The 25,173-nt window shown below is 42.4% G+C and overlaps 1 protein-coding gene across 1 annotated transcript in view; it reads left to right on the forward strand.

The window, feature by feature from the left end:
* Nucleotides 1–25,173, forward strand: part of LOC146861876 (alpha-2-macroglobulin-like) — a 1,085,963-nt gene that overhangs the window by 758,329 nt on the left and 302,461 nt on the right. Inside the window, exons 25-26 of the mRNA XM_085641046.1 lie at nt 4,398–4,574; nt 24,375–24,459. Of these exons, the coding sequence (XP_085497172.1) occupies nt 4,398–4,574; nt 24,375–24,459 (262 nt within the window). The remainder of the gene's footprint in view (nt 1–4,397; nt 4,575–24,374; nt 24,460–25,173) is intronic.

Consider the following 25,173-nt stretch of genomic DNA (forward strand, 5'->3'; position numbering starts at 1 on the left):
ATCACTCTTGGAACAGGAGTCAGAAAACGAGTACATAGTCTCAGCATTGGGTGCAGGACCAAGCTCCCTTTCTGCCAGTGACATAGCAAACCACGCTTCAAGAGGTCCATTTTGCTCCTTTGTTGAAATTACCCTCACTGGCCCTGTAGAAGTAGTGCAAGTAATCCTAAGATATCCAGCAGTACCAAGTTAAATGCCCATGCTCCCCCCCTTAGATCCTACTACCACTTAGTTTCAAACACATTTAGCAGCCAGGGTCCAGGCACTAAATACCCAGAAGTCCAAATCCTATGGCTCTGGAAACCCAGTTGCATCAGATGGTTGATTACTCCCAGTTTGAGGTGCACAGTTATCCAAGCCACCATTATCCTGCAAGTTTTAGATTGTGTCTCCATGAGAGCATGGGGCTGCTGGTTCATTGCAACAAGACATGAATACACTTTCACTCGCTGTGAACAGGTTAAGAGACCAAGAAGTTAATGAACCAAGTTTTGGTTAGCTACAATGACTCCTGAGATTTGAACTGGAATGTGGAGCTAAGCTCCACCAATGGGCGCCCAATGTTGCAGTGCTCATTTAACAAGTTTCAGCAAACCCCTGGCTCCTTGTCTGTCTCTCCTCCACACAAGGGGCTTCAATTTAGGGGATGGACTCTGAGCTAGACATCCCGACGCCACTTCAGGGGATCATGAATAACTGCATCCAAGAAGGCACTACTACTTGGTGCCAACCAAGGCCCTGGAGGCTCTGCCCATTGAGACCCAGTCATTCCCATCAAATATTTATAGAGCTATCCTTTGGTGGAGGCTCTGACTCTTCCACCAAAGCAAGTTCTGACTGTCGAGCTCCATGCCCTTAAGCAGGCTCTGGAGATTTGGAGGAAGCCGTACATTGGCCAACTATTTCAAATGCAGTTTCAAGCTTGACTCCTGTGACCCCCAGTTTAACCTGTCATGGTAGTGGCCACCTACCCCTGGGCCAAAGGTTCTTCCTCTAACAAAGAAAACTACCCACAATGTCTCAATTCCTGTGAGAAAAAGGCACAAGGCTGACGGTCTCCTCCTGTGACCGACAAGCCAATGCCATTATGTTCGAGTTACAGGCTACACTTGTGTCCAACGTTAATTGGTAAATATGTTTGGTCCCCAGTTATACCCAGAAGGAGTACACATAGACAGAGAAGCAAGTGAGCTGAAAATGATGTCAGATTAGCTCATGGACACTGCGAAAAGGAATATGAACGTGGAGTTGTTCATGTGCCTGCAGACGTGGCAAAGGTCTTCAGGCCTCAAGTCAGGAAAAAAAGGCAGATAAAAGTGACAGACTTCCTGTTTTACAGGATAAAATGGTTCTACCCTTCCACTGACGAGGTCCTCCAGCAGTGCATGATATTCACACTCACAGGCAGAGAGCTAATCTACATATATTCCAGTTCACTCGTGCCTGGTCCTAAACTTGTGATTGTGAGGAGATATTCTCAACCTCACAGTGGAGTTTACTTTCTGCCTGTAATTTATGGTTAAAACCTTCATTCATTGGATGGAGAGCTAACTGCCATCATACATTTGCTTCAAGTTAGATTTGTCCCTTCACATAAACACGTTGGAGTACAAAGTTATTTTTCTAACTCCAAAGGTTTTCTTTGTTAAACTGAGAACTAAACTGTTGGTGGAGCTCATGTACGAAACCATAGCTTTCTGTTCCATAATCAAAAATAAGAAGGCATGCAATCCCTGCAACTTGTACAATACTTGGCTCAAAATATGGTTTCCTCCTAATCTTCAGAGCCTGCTTAAGGGCAGACAAAATGTGAAAGTTGGCAATCAGTCAGAGTGAATACTGGCTGGTTCCTAGATTGCAGAAGTCAACAATACAGGTAGACACAGTCTGGATAGGCATCCCCAATAACCTCATGAGTGGGAGGTTCACCCAGGAGATCCTCAATTCCATCTTAAAGGCCTGTTGGTGCCCAAATATAGAGGCCTTTTCCACTCAACTGAAATTCAGGTGTAACCAGTTTGCCACCAGGATGGGCATGTAGCCCAGATCCTTGGGGAAAGGCCAGATGTTAGATTGGACAGGAGCCTTCCTACGTATATTTCCTCTAACTCCTCTTATCCCACAGGCCCTACAGATGATCAGGTGTACCTCAGGCTGCTCAGACATTCTGGTTACTCTGCCTTGGTCCCAATAATGTTGGTTGGCAAACCTGCTCAATCTCCTTCAGCAGGGTCACATTCACCTCCAACAAAGGAGGGACCAGTTTCTATGGAAGGAGAAATGATGATTGACCCCACTTCACCATTGCTCAACTTGAGAGCCTGTGTCAGAGCAGCCTCTCTGCAAAGAAGAGAACCCAGGTGCTGGCCAGGAGGTCTTCCACCAGAGCACAGTGCAGGAGCGAATGTCTGAGGCGCTAACACTGTGCCTTGTGAAGAAGGTAAAATCTGCTTACCTGTGCAGTACAGGATGTCGTGACCTTTTTTTAAAACCTGGTTGAGTCGACCTTGCAGCTAGACACCTTCAATACCTAATTAGGGCAACTCTGAAATACCGTCTTTTAGAGAACCTATACAAGAGTGGGCTGTAAAGATTCATATATATATGCTGATCTCTTGGCTGACTGCTGGGGCTCGGCCACCACTCACCCACGACATAAGTTGAGGATTTCCATTATTCAGGCCCACTAAAGGGTTGGAGGTCATGCCCTGTGACCCAGAACTTCTTCCCACTTACTGTCTTAGATTTCAATGCAGCATGCCAATGATTGAAACCCACTCTGTCTCCTGAGGTGGATTGGGTACCAGCACCTCAAGGGTAACATCCACCAGGAGCTGGTGTTTGGGCTAGAATTAACCTATTTGCTCCTGTGTTGTACCCCGCCCTATGGGAGCTTTCACAGATAGGAGCCCCTCAGGGTGCACCTATGAGTTGCAGAGTATCCTCCTTCTAATAGGCACCCTTGAACTCTAGCACTCTCGAACACACAACTGTACACTCCAGTACTCTCCAAAGGCAAAGTTCATGCTCATCCACTTGGCCAATCACATGTATAGTGTGTGCACTCTAACAGCCAAGCCCTGGCTATACAGTCATTTAGCCTGCCATCTCATTGTATAGGGAATGATCTATTTGTCCTGACTCCAGATGAAAAACACACAAGATGATGGACGGAATGTTGCACATTGGCAAAATATTCACCCCCAGTCACAGATCTGGGTTTAATCCATCGTTATTTTGCTCACCATGCCACCCCAGTTCAGACATGGCCATATGCAAATCAATCTTGACCCTGTGCCTCTTGGGAACAGTCCAGCCCGACTGGCAAGCCATTTCTTCCCTGGACCGGAATCAAGCATCCTAGGACCGGTTTCAGGGTTTCACCCCTCTTCAGCAAGGATAGCTTGACTCCAGTGGCGTAGTGAACACGGGACCCACGTCTGGGCATACCCTTCCCACATAGGGCGAGCAGCAAAACACACAAGATGATGGACGGAATGTTGCACATTGGCAAAACATTCACCCCCAGTCGCAGATCTGGGTTTAATCCATCGTTATTTTGCTCACCATGCCACCCCAGTTCAGACATGGCCATATGCAAATCAGTCTTGACCCTGTGCCTCATGGGAACAGTCCAGCCCGAACTGCCAGGCCATGTCTTCCCTGGACCGGAATCAAGCATCCTAGGACCTGTTTCGGGGTTTCTCCAGAAGGGCATTTGTATCAGAGCACTTAAGGAGCCCAAAAGGAACTTGAGCATACAGCACACTCATACTACAGCATGCCATTAGCACCATTGTGCATTCTGTTGAGCGAGATCTTTGCACAACCATTCACTTGTTTCTCAATTATTATGCCCATGTAACAATCACTTCACTCTTTATAATCCGCAGCAACCCGTCTTACAGTTCCTCAACCAGTGCTTTACTGATTACATTGCTGCCTCCATCCATCAAGTCTTCTTTCCTCTTTCACTAAAATTAAGACCAAACCATCTTGGAATGAATTTCTTCATCACTCAACCCCGATATCCACATTTCCATCTACCAACTACCCATCATCCATCTGCTCCTATTTTACGCATGTATATGTGTATCATGTAGATTCTGAAGGGGCTGGGTAAAGGGTGTGGGTGGATACCCCATTCTCCTTTACAGAATTAACTTTCCCAGGGTTTTCCTAAGGGTAGAGCGGCATCTCCTTCATGAAACAGCTATCCTCATACAATGAAACCGGTTAGTGCTCAGTTTTACAGTTTACTTGTATGTGCTGTTGATCATCTTGCTTATAGTTCCCTGATCTTCGCAGATAAATGGACAAGGCTACCCATTACAGTATCTTTAGAGGAAAAGTTATATGAATGACACTGATATTGGTTCCATCTCCTTGCTCCCCAGGGGACCTTCTGGGAACAGCGATGCAGAACCTGGACAAGCTCCTCCAGTTACCATTCGGCTGCGGCGAGCAGAACATGGTGCTCTTCACTCCAAACATCTTCATCCTCGAGTATCTGAACACAACAGGGCAGCTGACTGAGGAGACTAAATCAAAGGCTATTGGCTACTTAACAGTTGGTGAGTGGTCTTTTTCGAATTATGAAATGTCATGTTTTTTCTCCTGACAATAATAAATACAGACCCAGGGACTGGCACTGCGGTAAATTAATTTCTCATTCATTTGTAAACAGGACTCTCTCTGCACATTTACTCCTTACTTTGTCATCGTGAATTGTAAAAGAAGGTTTGAAGGAGCCACGTTCTGTCATCTAGCTTGATTAGGGTTGACTGTGGCAGCAATATAGGATTCCTGCCTCTCAGTGCTTCTTTTCTCTAGTAACATGTGGCATATTTCTTCACTTTGACATTCACGAGTATGACATTATTTCAACATATGGAGGTGAAGCAGATTATTAATGGGTACCCTCCACAAACGTACTGTAGGGAAATCAACAATAGTTTATTTTGCTGAATCATTTATATGTTGCTGACCCCACTGCAGCTTCCCATAGTTTGGTGGGTCAGAGTGAAATAAACATGTTAGTGAGGGTGTGTCATATGTTTTGCAGAAATAACGTGATACATAACTTAATTGCGCTTAATTGGAATGGACATTCCTTATATTTATATGTGACTTCAATTATGAATGCTGAGACTCAAGAAGAAGGGAACAGAATGTGCGCACTGTAGTATCAACCGCATCCCCTGATTGCCCGTTTGCATTAGGCTATGAGTTAAAATGTATCCAGAGGTGGCGCAGAATGTCTGGTTGCCTTTGATGTGTGCATGGGCGGTCTAATTCTCTGAGCCCTGTGGATCTATGGATGAACTAAGAGTGTTTTTAGATCCTTGCGTGCTGTACTTCAATCCACAAGGGTAGCAAAAGCATATACTCTGAATGGCAGACGTCTGTTCAGCATATTTAGAGATGTCTGCAGGGGTGGCTCCTCCACTCAGGCGGAGAAGCGTTGCCCCACTGCTTTCTCACAGTGCCAGAAAGCCAAAACATAACATGGTAATATCTTCTACTTATTACCATTTTATGTTTGCTTTGCATTGCGTGCGGGCGGGTGGGCGGGGCTGCTCTGCTCTTTGAGCAGGGCAGGGGAGGAGTGGTTTGCCCACTCCTGCGTGCACAAAGACTGTTTGTTCGGCCCTCTGGGGCCGCCCAAACCACTCATGCGCACTCTGTCCGCCCAAACCACTCATGCGCACTCTGTCCTTCTCCATGCAGGCTCCCAGAGTAGGGGTACATTTGTCTTTTTTTCTATTTGGGAGCCTCAGCATTTGAGCGGTCCTGAACAAAAACAAATTTAATCAGAATGTCCGCCCGTACTAGGGCAGATAGTCTGAGGCATTTACACCAACACTACCAAGTCTGTCAGGCCATCGGTGTAAGTTTTTCTCCAGCAAGGGCACCACCTGCAAAACATGATGACCATCGACTGTAAATAGAGCGGGTGGACCATCAGTTTGGCAAACATGGTACTTTGCTGTCCCTCGGAGTCTACTGAATTGAATACCAGAATACTTTTTACATTCTAATTTAAATTTCTTTTCCCACAATTGCTGATGAATAATTTTCAAAACCTTGTATCCATTGCTTCCATTTCAGAGTTGGCTTTCCAGGTGCTGGTAAAAAAAGTTTGGTGAACCAACCATACCATATGAGGATAATAATACAAAATTAACAGAAATATAAGTATTTAAACAATCTCAAATACACTCATTATAAAATAGAGAAGAATGACAAGGAAAATAAAGTTTTTGTGGAAGTGGATCAACCAAGCAGTCAAAGTCTGAATAAAGTTAAAACGGAAATTCACCTTCCCCCGTGAAGAGAACAGGAACCACTGACTAAACCTCAAAGGAGCCCAATGCGTTGAAGTAATTCACAAACACACTCAATGGAGACTGAAGAAACGTGCGCAACACCTTCAGGCGCAATAATTTTACAAGAAACCCAGCAGATGTTCGCCATACAAACCATGTTCCTGACCTTATGTCAACACAGCCTGTTAAACGACAGATATCACCAGGCGTGCGTGTAGGAAGCACAACAAAACAGTGTCCAGGACACCACGTGTCTTCCACCTGTGCCTGAATTTGCCACAACACAATTTTTTAGTTTCCACTAAAATACATAGCTTCCTTTGGTGAATACACATGACTCCGTTAAGCATTGCCCTGCTACCGAATTGGAATTCTACAATAAAAAAGATTATCATGGGCTGAGGGGTTATTTTTGGTGTCCTGTTAGACCAATGTTAAACCCCACTTGCCTTTTTACTCTGGTCTGGCCTGCGCTTTGACCAACAGTCCAGTGTTTTTTGTTGCTGTGCCTCTCAGAGCACAAGATAGCACATTTTCTATCAACTAAGCCTGTTGCCCTGCTATATGTTCTAGCTGCCAAATTTGGATTCTAGGGCCAGATGTACGACCATTGGAAATTGCGACCCGCAATTTGCGCTCGATTGCGAGCCGCAAATTGCAAGTTTTAATTTCCAATGTACAACAGTGTCTGAGACACTGTTTGCGATTCTCAATGGGGTCGCAAATAGCATGCCTAATGAATATTAAAGAGGCACTCGCGTGCAATTTGCGACCCCATTGAGAATGGCAGGCCGTCCCAGGTATGGAGGCCTGCTGGGCTCAGCAGATCTCCATATCTTTGACTGCTTCTAAATAAAGTAGTTTTTTTTTTTAAATACAGCTCATTTTCCTTAAAGGAAAAAGGGGTGCATTTAAAAAAATTTAATGAAACATTTTCTTTTCATTTTTTAAGGGCAGGCACTGGTGCCTGGGACCACTGCCTGCCTGTAATAAATATTTTCCCCTGCATTTGCAAAGGGAAAGGGGTTCCCAGGGGACCCTTTCCCATTTGCGACTGCATTACCACCCTCTTGAAGAGGGCGGTAAATTGTGAGTGTTTTGCGACCTCAATTGCTGTCGCAAAACATTCATACATAGGGCTATAAGTCACAATTAGGAAGGGACGCTCTTGGAATGCCCCCTCCTAATTGCGAGTCGCTAAACACTATTTTGTGAGGCGCAATTCTTTGCTGCTCGCGAAATAGTGTTAGTACATGGCCCACAGGGATTTTGCATAGGCAAACGGGTCGCAAACCCATCTGCGCATGCAAAATCTCGTTATACATCTGGCCCCTAGAGAAGCACGTTTCATTTTCAATTATTTAGAGGATACATTCGATTTTTAGTGGCAGAGGGAGCCCCACGAAATACATTTCTGACATGCAACCTCATTATTTCTTCAGGGTCCTTGAGCGAATTTTCAAAGACAGTGAAGGTCACCTCCAGTTTGTAAGATTCATAACGGTAATTCAGGAGATGCTTGACACCCAACAATGGAACATGCAACTCTTCCTTTGAGAGAGTCATCATTGGTGGAGTTGTGCAAAAGGGGCCAGATGTGGATTTGAGACATACATTGAATCATGTTCTAGTCTTTTACAAAGGTGCATGATAGCTCTGTTGCCTAACGGACAATAATAACAATGACGTGCGCAGTGAACTTTATCCCTTGTACTGAATGTACAAGGTGTCATGATAGTGTCCCCAGGAAGTGGAAATGCCAGCAAATGCAGTTTCAGAGAATGTTATCCAGCACTAACATGCACGCAAATGTATGCCAAAAGTCACAGTGTTTAAGAGAGAAGGCAACTTAAGAAACGTGAGCATATAAAATGGCGCTGTTTCTAACTGGGCTGAACCAGACCACGTGACAGAACTTCTGCGGCACTGCCTGGGAGTGCAGCAACCTCCAGAGGTGAGTTCTATGGCTAAATGTTATGCGGTTTAAAGGTGTTAAAGGATGACTCAGACACAAGTAATGTTGAGTTTAAATGTCCCCCCCAGTGAGTCTATTGGCCATTGGCCGTCGCTGGGAAGGTCTAAAAGGGAATTCCTTTTTAGGTCTCGCCTGACCCAGCGCATGCGCTGGTCTGGCGAGACTTATTGAGAGGGCTCCAAAAAGTGCTACCAGGCCAGCCTAGAGCTACAGTGCATGTGCGCGGGCGAGCGCGCCGCGCTTTACCGCGATTACTTTCGCTTTCGCGGCTTTGATGTTTGATCGTGATCGCGATCACTTTAACTTTCGCGGCCGCAGGGCCGCTTTGCATAGCCAATAGGTCTCGCTTTTGGGACCTTATAAGTATTTAGTTATGCAACTGTTGCATAGCTAAACACTTATAAGGTCCCAAAGGCGAGTCCTATTGGCTATGCCAATGCTTGTTTAAATTTAGCTCGCGCTGCTCCGGAAGAGTTTCCAGAGCAGCCCAAGTCTGTTTTTTTTGTTTGTTTTGGTAATGATGATCAGTGTGCAGGGCTACTGATGTCAGCACTACTGAAGTGAAAGTAAAATTAGCCAATCAGCTCATTTTACTTTCACAGCATCAGTGCTTTGGATAATATCTCACCCACCCGAGCACTGAGTTAGGTGGGAGAGGGATCATTGGAATGGTATTAACTAGGGGACCCCTGTTTAAGGATCTCCACAAGAGAGAAATTCCCAAGCAGGGATCCACTCACTAGGCACCAGGGAGTATAGCTGGAGGAGCAGCCCCTTAGGCTACGGCTTGGGCTCTCCCCATCTCCCCCCAAAAGTTTTGACATTTTGCCTCCCACCCCCGAGGTGGATTGGGTCGATTACCCTCAACCTGCCCCCAAGGAGGGGGCAGAAAGGTCTCTAGACACCAGGAAAATATTTTTTAAATAACACAAAGGAGTGAGGGCTGCCCACCATGAGCATGGCCATGCCCTCTGCTCAAAAACTGATGAAACAGTCTTTCTGCCCCAATGTGCCTCCCACAGTGCGGGCAGAAAGCCCACTAGATGCCAGGAATTTCAAAATGGCATCAAACAAGTAAAAGGATGCGGTGGCCTACCCTGGCATCACGCAGTACCCCACACCAAAAGGGGCAATAGGGTATTTCCACCATCCTGGGGGCAGATAGGAGGTTTGCCCCAATAGGGGAGGATGCCCCAAATCTGTCCTATGGGGACAGAAAGCGCATAAGTCAGTGCCATGTAGGAAATGGTAAATGACGCGCAGAGGATTCGGGCAGGAGTAAGAAACCCGTAATCCCTCTGCCAGCCACGAGGTGGGGCCCACAATAGCAGTGCAGCCAGATGCATACATCAGTGCTGTTCAGCATGCGGAGCGCTATGGGCACAACCCCAAAGGGGGATGGGCTGGGGCACTCTTCTTGGCTCCTTTATCGAGATCATTGATGTTTTTCGATCAGTCCCTGAAAATGGTGAAGAGGAAGCCAAATATATCCATCCTGAAAGTAGACCAGGTAAGGCGCCAAGATCTCTAACTACCTTCTTTACTAGTGCTACGGGCGTCATTTAAAGGAAGATAAATAATGCTAAAGAGAGACTGGTTACCTTACAACAAACTTTTAATTGCATTTCTGAGTCTCCCTTACCAAAAGATACTAATGACCTATTGGGAGGAGAAAGGGGGGCCAAAAGTATTGGTAATTTGAATCCCTGTCTTTTTCGTGAGCAGCTAACGATCAAGAGACTTTCAGACACTTTCTCAGAGTCCCCTCCTGCGCTGAAAAGAAAAGGAAAACACCAGCCAAAGCTCCGCGTAAAGGCCCTAAAACATCTATGGAGAGGAGGGTCGCACAGTACAACAGGACTATGTTTATTCGAGTGGAGAATGAGTATCCTCTAAGTGCCCAAGCCATCTCTGGATTAGATGCTGACAAACATTTTGCCGCTTTAAAAGGAATAGAGGTATTGGTAAACAGGTTGCTGGATACAATTTTATCCAGATTGCAGGTGGTCGAACACATTGCCATTCATTGTATCAAATTAATAAAAGAGGTCAAATCGAGGCCAGGGTGAAATTTTAAATCTAGGCCAGGGCGAAACGCCTAATATTCTTTCTTTTTAAGCAGAATTTAATTCTAGCGAATGAGGGCAGTGCTCCGTATGCACCATTTGAGCATGCATTTATGTGTAGAGGAACTAGAACCACAACTGATTTTATTCTAGTCACAAACTTAAGGTTCCTCATGTGTAATTTAAAAAAAATCCTAAGCGCCCGATTCACAGAACTAACTTAAGACAAAATCCTAAACTTACTACTTTTGGTATTCACAGAAGTTAGGATTTTGTCTTAAGTTTGTCTTAAGACAAACTTAAGACAGACCTAAGACAGACTTAAGACAGAGTTAAGACAAACTTAAGACAGACTTAAGACAGACTTAAAACAGACTTAAGTTAGGATTCTGTCTTAAATTTGTCTTAAATCTGTCTTAAGTCTGTCTTAAGTCTGTCTTAAGTTTGTCTTAAGTCTGTCTTAAGTTTGTCTTAAGTCTGTCTTCAGTCTGACTTAAGTCTGTCTTAAGTTTGTCTTAAGACAAACTTACGACAAAATCCTAACTTCTGTGAATACCAAAAGTAGTAAGTTTAGTATTTTGTCTTAAGTTAGTTCTGTGAATCGGCCCCTAAATGACTAAGAGATCGAAATGCCCAGAGTGTAGATATTAACTGCCCTTACAGTAAGATCAAGACCAGACGATCGGAATCTATAAACAACATAAAAATTGCTTGCATAAATGGTATCACTCTGAGATAGTGGAGGGCCAGTCCAGGAGCCTTTTTAATCAAACCTTGTACTGGACAATGTTGTGCGTGTCAGTGTTAGTTTAGATGAGAAAGCGGATGATGAGAATTTTAATAGCGCCTTTCAGTCAATCACCAGTAATGTAAAAGAGTGGCTGAGGATTCCATTCTCTCATATTAGTAATAAAACTAGTGGCTTGTTCTATTCTAACTGCACTAAAGACTTTAGGCCATTAAAGGAGGCACTTAATAGACCTACTAGAATTAAGCCTGAAGTGATAGCTTTTAGTTGAGCACTTAGAGTTGTGGTGGTTGGCAGGAGTCAAACAATAAAAGAAGATGCATAGTCAGCGTTAATTACTGCTAGTAATCTCAAGGATAGTGTCGCTTTCTAAAAATAATTAATAACCCCTATTTTAACGATTCTACTGCCCCTACGATTGAGGTTGGTATCCCACCAGACAACTGGGTGGCTCATGTTACTAATATCTACACTGTTTAGGAAAATGTGCATGCAAAGTATGGGGAGTCAAACATACTGGAGAATGCAGAGAAAGTTATTGACAATGCCCCCAGCCCCCCTGTTTTTTCCCTAGGAAAAGTGATAGAAGACATCAACAGGAGCCGCTGTGGGAAGGTGCTTGGGCCTGACAGTTGGACTGTCAATCTTAGAAACTGGGTTGTTGGTTGAATGGGGGGTGTCCCATGTTCAAGCAACAGCCACAATCCCTGTCAGGAAGAACCACAAAAGTCACTAAATTAACATGTGCTTAACCCTCCGGCACAAAAGCAGTTAGGCTCCCACACCAATTTACAAAAATAGAGTAAATTTGAATCAATTATTTGACACCAAAACGACAAAAATCCCATCTAAAGAAACGAAAGTTATATGTTTTCAAGTTTAAAGTAAAAATGACTGCCTAAAAGATAATAGGAATACCAAAGGGGATGATGGACGGAGTGTTGAACATTGCAAGCACTCACCCCCAGTCAACTGATCTGGGTTTAATACATCATCATTCTTTAGCTCACTCCGCCACCCTAGTTCAGACATGGCCATATGCAAATCAGTCTGACCCTGTGCCTCATGTGAACAGTCCAGCCCGAACTGCCAAGCCGTGTCTTCCGTGGACCGGAAACAAGCATCCTGGGACCGATTTCAGGTTCATAACCCTCATCAGCCAGGCTATCTTGAATCCAGTGGCAAAGTGAGCAAGGGACCCACGTCTGGGCATACCCTGCCAACTTAGGGCGAACAAAGCAATACCAAAGGGGATGATGGACAGAGTGTTGAACACTGCAAGCACTCACCCCCAGTCAACTGATCTGGGTTTAATATAAAAAGATAAAAGGGCCAACTGCGGACATCTTGTTGTGCGAGACCGGGTCAGTGTAGAAAAATATGGCCAACCGCTATGGAGCGCGACTCGGATGCAAAAAGTGGATTGAGCCCGGTCAATGCTTACCTTCTAACGTCAAAGAAATTTCAACAAAAAGCCTCTGAGAAGGTAAAGTTCAGCAGGGCAAGGCTGCAAGTGGTGTCCGAGGAGGAGGCGTATTCATTGGGGAGCACCTAAACGAAGTTGCGGTGAAGATTTCTTTGTTCAGATTTAGGGCCTCATTTCGATCTCTGAGGACAGGTTATTCCGTCAAAACAATGACTGCTATCTCATCTGCCGAAATATAAATCCCATAGAATACAATGGGTTTTATATTTTGGCGAACAGGATATTTATCACCTTTGTGACGGAGTATCCCGTACGCCAAGATCTAAATCGGGCCCTTATGGAAGTCGAAAATCTTTAGCAAGACAAAGCTGGAGGCTGTAGCCAATGAGAGATCCAGGAGGTTGGATACCCATTTCATGAAGGACCACTGAACAGGATTTGCTGCTAGGGGGAAGAACGTAGGCTGACGAGTGATGCACCTTTGGCGGAAAGACGAGCAGGTTGATCCTGGTTTTCTCTTGGTTCTCAGAGATGTTTTTAGCCAAAAACCTTTGAAGTTCCAAGTTTTGGAATTGGGCTATCTGGGCACCTTGAGCACTACCACCAAGGTTCCAGCACTGGAGGAGTGCAACTTGGATGGGTTAAAACTCACTCAGGCTAGGTCCAGGTGTGGGTACAAGATGGGTGGAGCATTTTCTGTCCCTGTGGCTCTGATCAGGAGGCCAGCCAACGAGCCCTTGGTGTCACACTGGTAGTCCTGGATTCAAGTAGTGGAACAGTGCTCAAGCAGCAGGGGGAAACAGCCTGAACAACAAATCATTAACAATTAGTGTATTAAACAACGAACCCTTAACCACAACTTTTACTAGAACCACGACCTCATTAACGACTACTGTACACGATCAACGACCACCTGAACCACGACTTACTAAATCAGAGGTAGGTGTAAAAACGTAAATGATTAATCTTAAATGCAAGTGTAATTATAATAAAATAACTATGAATGGGATGTTGATTTTTTGAAATATTTAATAATTTAAGAATGTGTAATATTATTTTAAAAATTAATTTGTATATTTCCTCATTTTAATTATGATGTAGAAATATTAGTTTGATTTAATTTAGCATGTTGGGCCAGTAGATGGCACTGTTGGTTTGTTATTAACTGATGTGATTAAGATCAGTGCTCAATGTGACTGTTCTCTCTGGTTGCCAAAGCTGAAATGGTTACAAAATGGTGGTTGGCCGTTGTTTCTATGTTTCATCTAAGTGAATTATTTTTACAATTGAAAATATGTTCTGCAATCCGTTTTTACATTTTTTTAATTTTCTGTGAGAACTGTATTTTTGTAAGTTTGTCCGTTTTTGTAATAAATCATTATTTGATTGATGATTCAAAGATTATTTAAATAAAATTGTTTAACCCGTTTACCGCGGCCGAAAATCCGCCACGGTGCGGCGCCTTTGAAGAGTGGGCGGGCCGCGTCGGCCAACGGACGTGCGCAGCACTACAGAGGTAGTGCTCGCGACGGCCGTTGGCCGACAGAAGAAGCGAACGGGTTAAAATAAAATTTTGGTTTAATTTAATTACATTTTTTTCCGTGTTTCAAATATGCACATTTTATTAACGTAGTGATAGATTCCAGAGATATGAAAATCGATTATTTTTCGTGGTTTAGTAATTCGTTGCACAGAACAAAGTGGTTTGGCTTTGGTAGTGGTTTAGCCTTTGTGGTTTAGGCATTCGTTGTTTAAGTGGCAGTTGTTTAGTCATACAACCGCCGCAGGGCATGCCTCTGAAGGTTCAAGGCAGGCTCCAGGCAGCAAAGCAGTCCTTCCATTTGCAGTAAACCAGTCTTATGGAGTACACTGCAGGCCACTGTAGCAGAAAGTTCTCTGAGAGTCCTTCCACTGGTCCAAAAAGTTAACAGAAGAGTATGCCTGAGGGTCCATTTTAGTACTGAGTGCCTTCTTTGAAGTAGGACAGGTTTCTAGAAAATTCCTTTGAAATTCTTGAAGTTTCCTCCCTTTCATGCCCCGGCTTCTGGCTGTCTGCATGAACAATGGAGTGGCGACAAGTCCTTTGTGTGAAGGTAGGGCATAGCCTTTTCTGTTGCAAGTGGGGCTGCACCCAGCCCTGTCCCCCTTCCTGCCAATGGTGGCCCATCCAGACATACCTAATCCTTCTTTTGTATGGCTGTCTGGGAGAAATAAAAAAAAGTCCAACTGCCAACAACACCCAGTCATGTGACCCAGGAACTGGCTGCAGGCACCAAATAGCTAGGGCAAAAAAGGCCAACTTTCTAAAAGTGTAATTTTTTCGAAATTATAACTTAAAATACAACTTTATCATTAAAGAGGATTTTAAATTACAATTTCTCAGACACCAAACACAAAATGCTTACCTGTTCCCAATCAAAAGTTAGCACTGATTGAATGTAATAAGGGAACCCAATGCTTTCTTATGGGAGAGGTAGGCCGGACAGTAGTGAAAAACAAATTTGTGAGTTTTTCACTACCAGAACATTTACAACTAAAAGTACATGTACACTTTTTAATTCCAATGCACCCTGCCCTATGGGCTACCTAGGGCCTACCTTAGGTATGACATTTATGTGATAAAAGGGAAGTTTAAGGCTTGGCAAGGGGTTTATCTTGCCAAGTCAAATTGGCAGTTTAAAACTGACAGGCTGCAATGGCAGACCTTGGATATGTTTTAAGAAGCTACTTACGTGGGTAGTACAATAAGTGCTGCAGGCCACCTAGTGGCACTTAATTTACCAGCCCTGGGCTTATAGTATACCAAATTTACCAACCCTGCACTTATGGTATATCACTTTACTAGGGACTTATGTGTAAATGAAATATGCCAATCAGGTGTAAACCAATTTTGCTATGCTTTAGGGAGTGAGTACAAGCACTTAAGCACGGGTTAGCAGTCAGAGAGTCCTAAGGCCAACAAAAACAAATTTAGCAAAAATAGGAGGGTAGGCAAAAAGTTTGAAGTCAGGGCTAAGTCTAACAGTGAACATTTTTTAAATAAATATAGATATATGGGATCCACTCAACCAATCCTTTGGGAGCTGTTTGTAGATCTGGTATTTTAAAGACTTGGTCAACCTCTTTAATTGTTCCTATTAACGAGAAAGGAGACCGGGTTGACCCCAAATGCTATCAGCCATTCTCACTTCTTTATTCATTGCTGAAGGTGGTAGATACTTTATTGGTTTTGGGACTGGAGAATTGGGCCAAAGAGAATGAAGTACTTTCGGATACACAATATGGTTTCCGTAAGTGGGTAGGGACAGTTGAGCAATGCCTCAACTTATGTTTCTTTATTGGAAAATATACTCCAGCCAAGAAAGTAACAATCTATAAGGCATGTATAAATCTGACCTGCACTTTCAACTACATCAGTCATGGTAAACTTTGGTGTATCTTGTGCGAGCTGTGGGTAGAGACCCCAATAGTTAATTTCCTCACAGAAATTTATCCAGGGGCAAATGTCAAGATGCTATAAATTGAGAATGTACTCCAGGCTTTGGGATCAGTAGATGGATGAGGCAGGCTTTGTCCTTGCTCTTTTCCTATTCACCCTCTATATTAATAATTTGGGAAGGGTGTTAGAGGACCAGGGCAGGGACTCTCCCTAGATTGGCTTTGGTCAGGTCCCACCTTTCTGTATGCAGATGACGCAGTACTTATGGCCTAAACACCTAGGGTTCTACAATCATTAATTGATAGCTTTGTGGGCTATATGGCTGACCTGGATTTAAGGGCAAAGTTGACTAAGACGTTTATTATGAAATGTGTCCCAAATGTTGATAAAACTTTCCAGTTTAAAGTTGGGGAAGTAAATCTAGCTCAGGCCACTGCATTCTCTTACCTGGATGTTATTTGATATACGGAGACTAGCTCACAGTTGGTCACCACTAGAAAATTACAGTTCAAATCTATCTTATCTATAGCTGCGAATAATAACTTCTCTGCAATACTGGGGATAAAACCTCTGAAAGAGATGGATGTTATCTGCAGGGCTAAATGTGTCTCTTCGGCCACATATGGGATAAGTGTTTGGGGCTATGTCAATCTAAAGAAGTTGCAGTTAGCAGAAAATGCCTACCTAAGAATGTATATTTCAGTCCTGCAGTGTTTCTACTTATATCTGTCATAGGAGTTGGGTTTTCCTTTTTTAGAAGATATTATTAGGATTTATCTGATTTTCCTATGGTACAGAATTTGGATGCAGCCAGAGGCACGTTTGAATAGAAAGTTAATCACTGATTGTATATCTCTGGATTATGCAGAGAAAATTCTATGGATTAGTTATACTAAGGCTTTCTGTATTAGGTTGGGTAGAGCGGAAACATTTTGTGATCCTATTCTCTTAAATAGTGTGACCATGGTAGAAATTAAATCCATTTCAAATTGATGGAGGAGGAAAGATTTAAAAAGGAATGTAGGAAGACTACTGCTATAGCTCATAAAATGTTAACTAATGATGGTATTGAACTTTATTTGGGGCACATACATAACATGCAACATAGATTTGTTCTAACACGGTTTAGCTGTAATAAACAGCGCCTTGTGTTATTTCCAATGGAGAACGGTTGGTCGGCTATACTTGATGAGTATCCATGTAATGGTGTTTCATAACAATGCACAATGCACTTTTTATTTTTTGTAAATTTTATATGGAGCCACTGAAACAAACTCTAAGACCTGTAATGTGAAAGTATACAGTTAGACAATGCAGATCAGCTGGGATTCTCCTCAAACAATTACATACTTCAAAATGGATTTTGCTGTTTCTACATTTTTATGGCAAGCTATTGTTTACAATAAATTAGGGGGGCATTGACTGATTGATTTTTTGATGAAATTCTAAGTAACTATTTGTAATTGGATAATTATGACATTTTTTTAAATATTTTTATATGTAATGCTTTTACATTTTTTATGAGGTTGTCAATTGTTGGTTTGTGCTTTTACAGTTCTAGGAAAGAAACCGAATAAAGCTTTTAAACAAAATAAAGGGGTGGGTCAGGCCCATCCTGACATAAGGCCCCACCCTCACCCCTAAAGCCTCAACAGTCTTTCTGCTCACCTACAGACTAAAACATCCCCATCTCAATGGCATGCAAGAGGGCATTTGATTCTTTCGGGTGTTGTTTTTACATATGTACCAGGACAGTTGGGCTAAATCATTATATCATTCTACTTGCCATGCTGAATGGCTGCCCTTTTTGGGCTTGGGTAAGCTGCAACTATGGGAAACCCAAAAGACCCAGACATTTCTGTAAAGTAGACACCTGGAGGTTCCAGGGTGGTGTACTTTGTGTGAATCCCACAACATATTCATAGGCACAATGGTCTGCAAACGTCAAACTTTGCCTAAAATCACAGATTTCGCCCTTGCAGGGGATTCACATTGTCCTTGGTTTGACACATTCCTGTCACAGGCACTAGGCCCAGCCACAGAAGTAGGGCAGTGTTTTTATTGGAACAAATGAAGTATCACTGGGTAGTAGAAAATGTGTGGATTCCTGCTGATTCCAGAAGTTTCTATCAGAGAAATGTAAGGAAAATGTTTGATTTTTTCCAAAGTTTACATTTTACAGGGCATTGTGGGTTGGAAAATCTTATGGGATCCACGTGAGGCACATCATTCTAGAATCCTCTGGGTGTCTAGTTTAAAAAAATGTCTGTGGTTGGTAGGTTTCCATGGGTGGTGGCCAAGCACGCCCCCAAATACCGTATCTACCCCTACCGCTGATCTCTCCATGAAGCACTCAAGTGGGGTACCATTGTTACTACGAGACGTGTGGAAACTCTGAGTGGTACAACATTTGAGGAAATGTGAGGAGAGTTTGTATTTTTAGTCAAAGTGTGAGGGTTGCAAGTGCTCCTAGATTCCCCTGGGTGTCTAGTTTTCAAACATGTGCAGGAGTGCATATTCGATAAGAGAGAGAACAATTACTAATGTGTTATGATAATATGAAAAATAATAATACAGTTTGTGGGTTTTTAGCAAAATATGATTTGAAAGGACTGCTGTATTGAAATGAGACTTGCTATGTTTTCTCAAACATAATTCTAAAACTGCAAGGAGAAGCTGCCTGTTTATTAATGAAATATGATTAGACTATGCTTATGAAAATAGTGAAATTATGTTTATATATTAGTCTTCTTAAGCGTTTATGTTTCTCGAATGTTTTAACGTAAGCATGTTTTTCTTTAAATATTCAGAATTTTGCCGTTTTCCCAAGTAGGCCTTAAAGCGTATTGTGTCTTTCCATTCTTGGCCTTAGAAAAATGTATTTTGTCCTCTATTATTTCCTTCGAATTAGAATAAAATGCTGACTTGATTGCTCTAGTTAAAATATATATATATATATATATATATATATATGCAGGTGTGCTACGTTTCCATAGGTGTCGGCTGAGCTAGGGTCCAAAATTCACAGCTATTTTTTTTTAATTTTCAGTATGAAAATGTGTTGTGTCCATGTTGCGATGTGGGTCCTTTCTTGTTGCGGGCAAAAAGCCTACCCACGCAAGTGAGGTACCATTGTAATCTGGAGACATGTTGGAACAGAGAATGGTAGAAGATTTGTTATTACCAATTGGATTTTGCTGCATTTGTGACTTCCAAATGTAAGCTAGTGTGTAAGAAAAGGAGAATATTAAAAAATGCCCTTCCAATCACACCCTAGTATGGATACCTACAGATTCAGAGATGTACTAATAATTACTGCTCTGAAACTCCAAATTTGGTGTACATTTTACAAATACATACGTGTCTTTCAGCCTATTTTTCACTCTTTATATTTTACTGTATGCTTTGTTCTGTACTCAGTACATGATGAAAATCCATTGTATGGTGCAGTTCAGTTGTTGGCTCTGGGTATCTCGGGTTCTTGGACAATCTACAGACACAATAAATACCTGCCACCAGAAGGATCTAGAGGGCCTAATGGTATATTGCTTTTGTAAACCAACCATCATGACTAGACCTTAAAGATGAAAACGTTGTCAGAAATTGCCGTTTTTTCCTACACATTTTCTATTAATTTTATTTCTACTGTTAGTTTCTTTGGGAAAACCTAGAGGGATGTACAGAAATGACCCATTGCTGAATTTTCAATGTTGTCTACTTTTTAGAAATCTATAGCCTTTCGGTATCACACATGGGTTTTGAAGTAGAAATTGGAAGTAGGTTGAAAGCACAAAAATTAGGAAATTTGGGCTACCTCTTTGAAAATGCCAATACAGTGCTGGAAAGATGGTAACTTTACCACACCAAACCTTCTTTTGAAGACATATTTAGGAAAAAAACAGACATGTTTTTGCAGAGTACTTTTTTTCCTTCTATAGCTATATTTAAGCTATTTTCGTCGTCCCCTCCATGGGAATCCACAAACCCTGGGTAACTTTAGAATCCACTGGATTTTGAGAAAAATGCATGCATATTTGGCATGGATAACCTATGTAAAAAAAATAATTTATGGAAGCCTAAGCACAAAGTATCCCAAATAGCCAAAAAAGGACTCAAGACTGGAATGAAAAAGACTTACAAGTTAAGGGGGTTAAACATGGTTATTGAGTTCAGTGATATGGTGTGGTTTTTAACATGTGGCTATTGGTCTTTTATTGTGGCGACCCCAAAGTCGCTTTATTTAAAGTGAGCCCGCTTATACTGTGATGCTCTACCTAGTGTAGGTGGCGTGGTGGGCACTGTGACTTTTGGGGGTCATGACTCAGTAACGGCAAATATGATTGCAGAATATCATTAAAGATATTTCAATATTTGTAAATTAATGCATAGTATTTAGTAGTGTGTGTGTGTGTGTGTGTGTGTGTACTAAATGTCCTTTTCCTTATTAAAAGAAAAAGCACTGACTGAACAATCATTTATTGAGTCATGGCAGTTCCAGTCAATGTTGTTTACAGTTTGGTGCATACCTCCATCAACATGACGGAACTGTGCTCAAACTGCTTTCTTTCTTCTTTTTTTAAAAGAAAATCCCAAAGTGGGATTTTTTATTTAAAAAGAATAAGCTCTCCTCGTTAAAGGAGTCCTTTATCATGGCAAGGGGAGAATTTGGCAGTTTTCACTGCCCCTTACCACCAGGGTTTTCCTGACAGTGACAGACAGTGAACATTGACCTCTAATTCCGCCCATCTATATTAGGTGTGTGGTGTTGGACTTGGCCCTCTCTGCAGGGTCATCCCCAAACTTTTTGCTTTAACCCTCCTGTTTTCTGAACTTTTTTCTGTTGGCTTTTAGGACTCTGTGCACTTTACCACTACTAACCAGTTCTAAAGTGCTTGTTCTCTCCCATTTAAATATGGTAAAATTGGTTAACATCCAATTGCTGTGTTAATTTACTTGAAAATCCCTAGTAAAGCGGTACTATATGTACCAAAGGCCTGTAAATTCAATACTACTACTGGGCCTGCAGCACAGCTGGTGCAACCCACTTAAGTTGCCTTTTGAAACATGTCTAAAAAAAACTTTTACCATCCCCAAACCATTCTATTTTAATGAATATAAGTCACCGCTAGGGTAGGCCCTAAACAGCCCATATAGCAGAGTGCAGTGTAATTGAACAGTTGAACATGTACTTGTAAGTTTTTCATGTCCTGGTTGTGAAAAACTCTTACATTGGAGTAAGTTTTCACTACTCCAAGGATTATCTCTCCCATAGGATAACATTGGGTTTCCTTATTATATTTAATAAGTGATGTTTAATTGGAGGTAGGTAGTAATGTTGATTTTGGTGTCTAAGGAATTGTAATGTAAAACCCTCTTTCATGATAAGGTAGAATTTTAAGTGACAATTCTGGAAATGCCACTTTTAGAAAGTTAGCATTTTCTTGTCCTAACTGCTGGCCTCTGCTGGAGTGAGTTCCTAAGGGTGTCCCTCAAGTTCTAGACCTTTGGTGTGGCATCAGTTGAGCTCCTTCTTAAAGAAAGGAAGAAATCCTGATGTTTGGGCTCTTTGCGACCGCAAACAGATCCGTTCACGCCATGATCTTGCCGCCCATGCCAACCGCCATCATGAAGTTCTGGTGAACCCAACTATCCGTGCTACAGCAACCGCCAGCGATGACCGGCAACGTGAGATATGCCCTCCGCGCTACAGCACGCAGTGACTGCCAATGCAAATCTCCAGCAATAACCGTCCACGATGCCCGGCATGACCTTCGCACTACAGCGACGACCATCCGCAATACTCTTCCTGCTCCTCGGTGCCTCCTCTGCAGCACTCTAGACTCTTTGCACTAGACTTCAGAAGGCAACTCTTTCATCATGGTCAGCCTAAATGTTTTACTTTCACTTGGTCTTGCACCACATAACCGTTAGTGGCACTTTGTTCTTTTATAAATTATGGATTTTTGTTGTTTTGGTGCCAATTCATTTATTACATTTTACTCTTTTATTTTCTAAATTGGTTTGTGATATTTCTTGTGTTTTGTTTTCACTGTATTGCTGTTTGTGTACTGAATAAATACTTTACACTTTGCCTTAAGTTCAGTCCGACTGCGTTTGTGTCAAGCTACCAGAGAGTTAAACACAGGTTAATTTAGAGACTTTTTTGGTTCACCCTGACAAGAATTGCAGCTGTTGATTGGTTAGGGCTTCACCCCTCTCAAGCAGCAACCCAATTTCTCACAGGCTGAATCCGAGCTCTGCCTCTAACGGCCCTTACTGTGTAGGGCCATCAGAGGGCCATCAGAGGGTTTAAATCACGGCAGAGATGGAGTAGTCTCTGCCGTGATTAAACCTAAGGTCCATCCACATATAAATGTGGTGGACCAACCACAGTCTTGGTGGTGCAGATGCTATACCACCAATAGTGAAATCAAGCCCAAAAGTTCTGACCACAACATAATTTGCTTGGAAGATGAACAGATTTCATCTAAAAGGCAGATTCCATCCAAAACACTACATAAAACTGGCCAAACGTAGTTGTTTATCACTGTGTTAAACAATGCCAGCAACCAAATAAGTCACACAAACCAATTCAACATGACGCAATAGACCGAATAAAGGACAGACACACACAACATAACACGTAAAACATCCAAGAAACGCAAATAACCTGTTATCATAATAGCTTACTAAGTGTGGATCCATAAATTAATGAATGCCTTTTGATGCACTTAACCATGAATGTAAACATGCTTTGTTGGTTCTGTTTGCTTTTCTTACACATGAAAGCCCAACACACAACAGAACATGCTAGGCAAGACACCTCCATTGTATACAGCCCGCGCAGCCTTGTAGTAGTTCCCCAATGCTATAAACAGCACCCACTCCCAAAATATATCTAACTCACACTCATCTACTACACATAGACAGACCTTACCAAACGTATTAAAATCAAACAGTCAACAGTTATTTACCGTTCGGATAGATATGCAATTGGCTGCAGTACCATGCAAGAGAACTGTCTGATACTAATAAATAATAGAGAATAGCAGGCTTTGTTAATTATGGGCTGTTATATTCCATATAGGTACCCTATATAGGCGCAGGTAGCATTGCAACCTTTCACCTATATTGTTCCCTACATTACATACATAACAGTTCTCAGGGACTGACCTTTTACCTAAATACGACACTGTATCCAGAATGCGGGGTTTTCCCTAGTTCAAATCCCATACATTATGCATGAGGCTTCTTGGAAGTACAGCAGGACTAACAGCAGGACTAACATCTCCTGTATAATATCTCTGTATAAAGTTCAGGCCCGACGTCATCCTTTAGGCCGACACAGTAACACATCAAGGTAGGACCCCTGGGGAGACCTATGGGTATATATACATCACATCGTGCTTAGAAGGACAGAAGACCGAGACTGCCCGGCTGACACACTGACCAGAGATGCTGAGGTTCCTGCATGCAGACGCTCCAGCTCGCAGTGGTCTAACATCCCTCGCAGGGTGTCCAACTCGAGACCAGGACGGGGTCCCTTATTCTCTCATTCTCAGGTAATGGGGTTGACAAAATCCTAGAAGGGATTCTTGGCATAACACCTACACAGATGCTAGGTACATTTAGGTACATATCGTTAGGGAGGCATCGGAGGAGTACGCACTTTTTATCACGTGTTTTATATACTTGTATGTATTCATGATTATTACAAGATGGTAGAACTTTACCATCCCTTTACTTTTGTAGTACTCCTGATCATATATCTCTGCTACTGTCTAATGGTTGTTGCAGCTCATCTATTCTACACTAGAATAACAACTGTTCAATAAATTCTTATTGAAAACGCCCAGCCTATTTATTCTGTGTATCCCTCTGAAGACAAACTAAGTGAGCACGAGTGAGTGAGCGAAAGGTAGTATATTATTTCCACGACTCTGAGGGATCAGGGTTGTCATGTTCTGAGGTTGCCAAGAACTATTCTCTCCCCGATAAGAGGAAATTCTAGTGGCACTGTGAGCTTGCTGATACAGACAGGCTAACATACCCAGTGGGGGTGCACGGAATCAGTCTGCCACCAATCCCACAGTTTATGTTATCCACATGCGCAGATCCTGTATAGGTTGTATAGGAACTACTCGACAGGGGCTAGTGCATCTTTCATAGACAATTGGGCTGACCCTGCTAGAGTCAGGTAAAGTAACAATGCCCCTGTTCTCAATGTGTTTTACTTTTCAGATACCTGGAACTCTCACATTCTTTCATACTACATGATGAGGGACACGATCTGAGAGGGAGATAATTTGGGAATGCAAGGCCTAAAGCGAGAACAGAGAATATTGGTCTTATTGATCTCTCACTGTATTTCTGTCTGAATTTCTTGGACAGGTTATCAGCGACAGCTAACCTACATGCATGACAGTGGTTCTTACAGCGCATTTGGTTCAAGTTTTGGTGGCGACGGAAACACCTGGTAAGTCACCATTGCTGTGTTCTCTCATTAGCACAGGGTTAAGTTTTGTGTTCTGGTGGTTACCCCATCTGGTTTGGTAAAACTCTGTATAACTTCTCAGAGCAGCATTTGAGAAGAGAGATGTTACATCTATCCATAATCTGTCAGCAGTTAACCTCTTCTCAAAGTTGATGCATCTTTTGAATTAACTGAGTGTTTTGACTAGCTCAAAATACAAGGTATAGTATTTTTGGGCGCAGACTACGTTTGAGATTTGGCATTTTAACCATCTACATCCACTGTCAATATGTGGTGTGAGCTCATGATGCGTGACATGCTAATTTATAAGAAATTGTATTTTTCATGAAACACAAACTACGACATTTGTTCTTTTTAAATCAAAACAAAACGTCTTTTTATATAAGGTTTTGTATTGGTAGTTATGAAAATGCAACAACAAGCCTGTTTAGAGCTGAACAATATGTGAGAAAGAAAAGAAACAACATAGTCTAAGACGAAATTTGAAGCTAATGCAACATCCACACCCCTCTTTCCTTGGCCACTTTTACATTTAAGAAACCATAAGCAGGACTTTTATAGCCACCGTCGGTCATTAAAGACATTGTAAAAATTACACATTGATATGATTTCGATAAATCGGGGATTTCAAACGTTATGAAGGATGAGCAGGTCTTTGTCAAATGCTAAGGTGTTTCGCTCCCTGGTTTAATCTGT

Source organism: Triturus cristatus, chromosome 2_2 (genome assembly GCF_964204655.1).
Source record: "Triturus cristatus chromosome 2_2, aTriCri1.1, whole genome shotgun sequence".
NCBI lineage: Eukaryota > Metazoa > Chordata > Amphibia > Caudata > Salamandridae > Triturus > Triturus cristatus.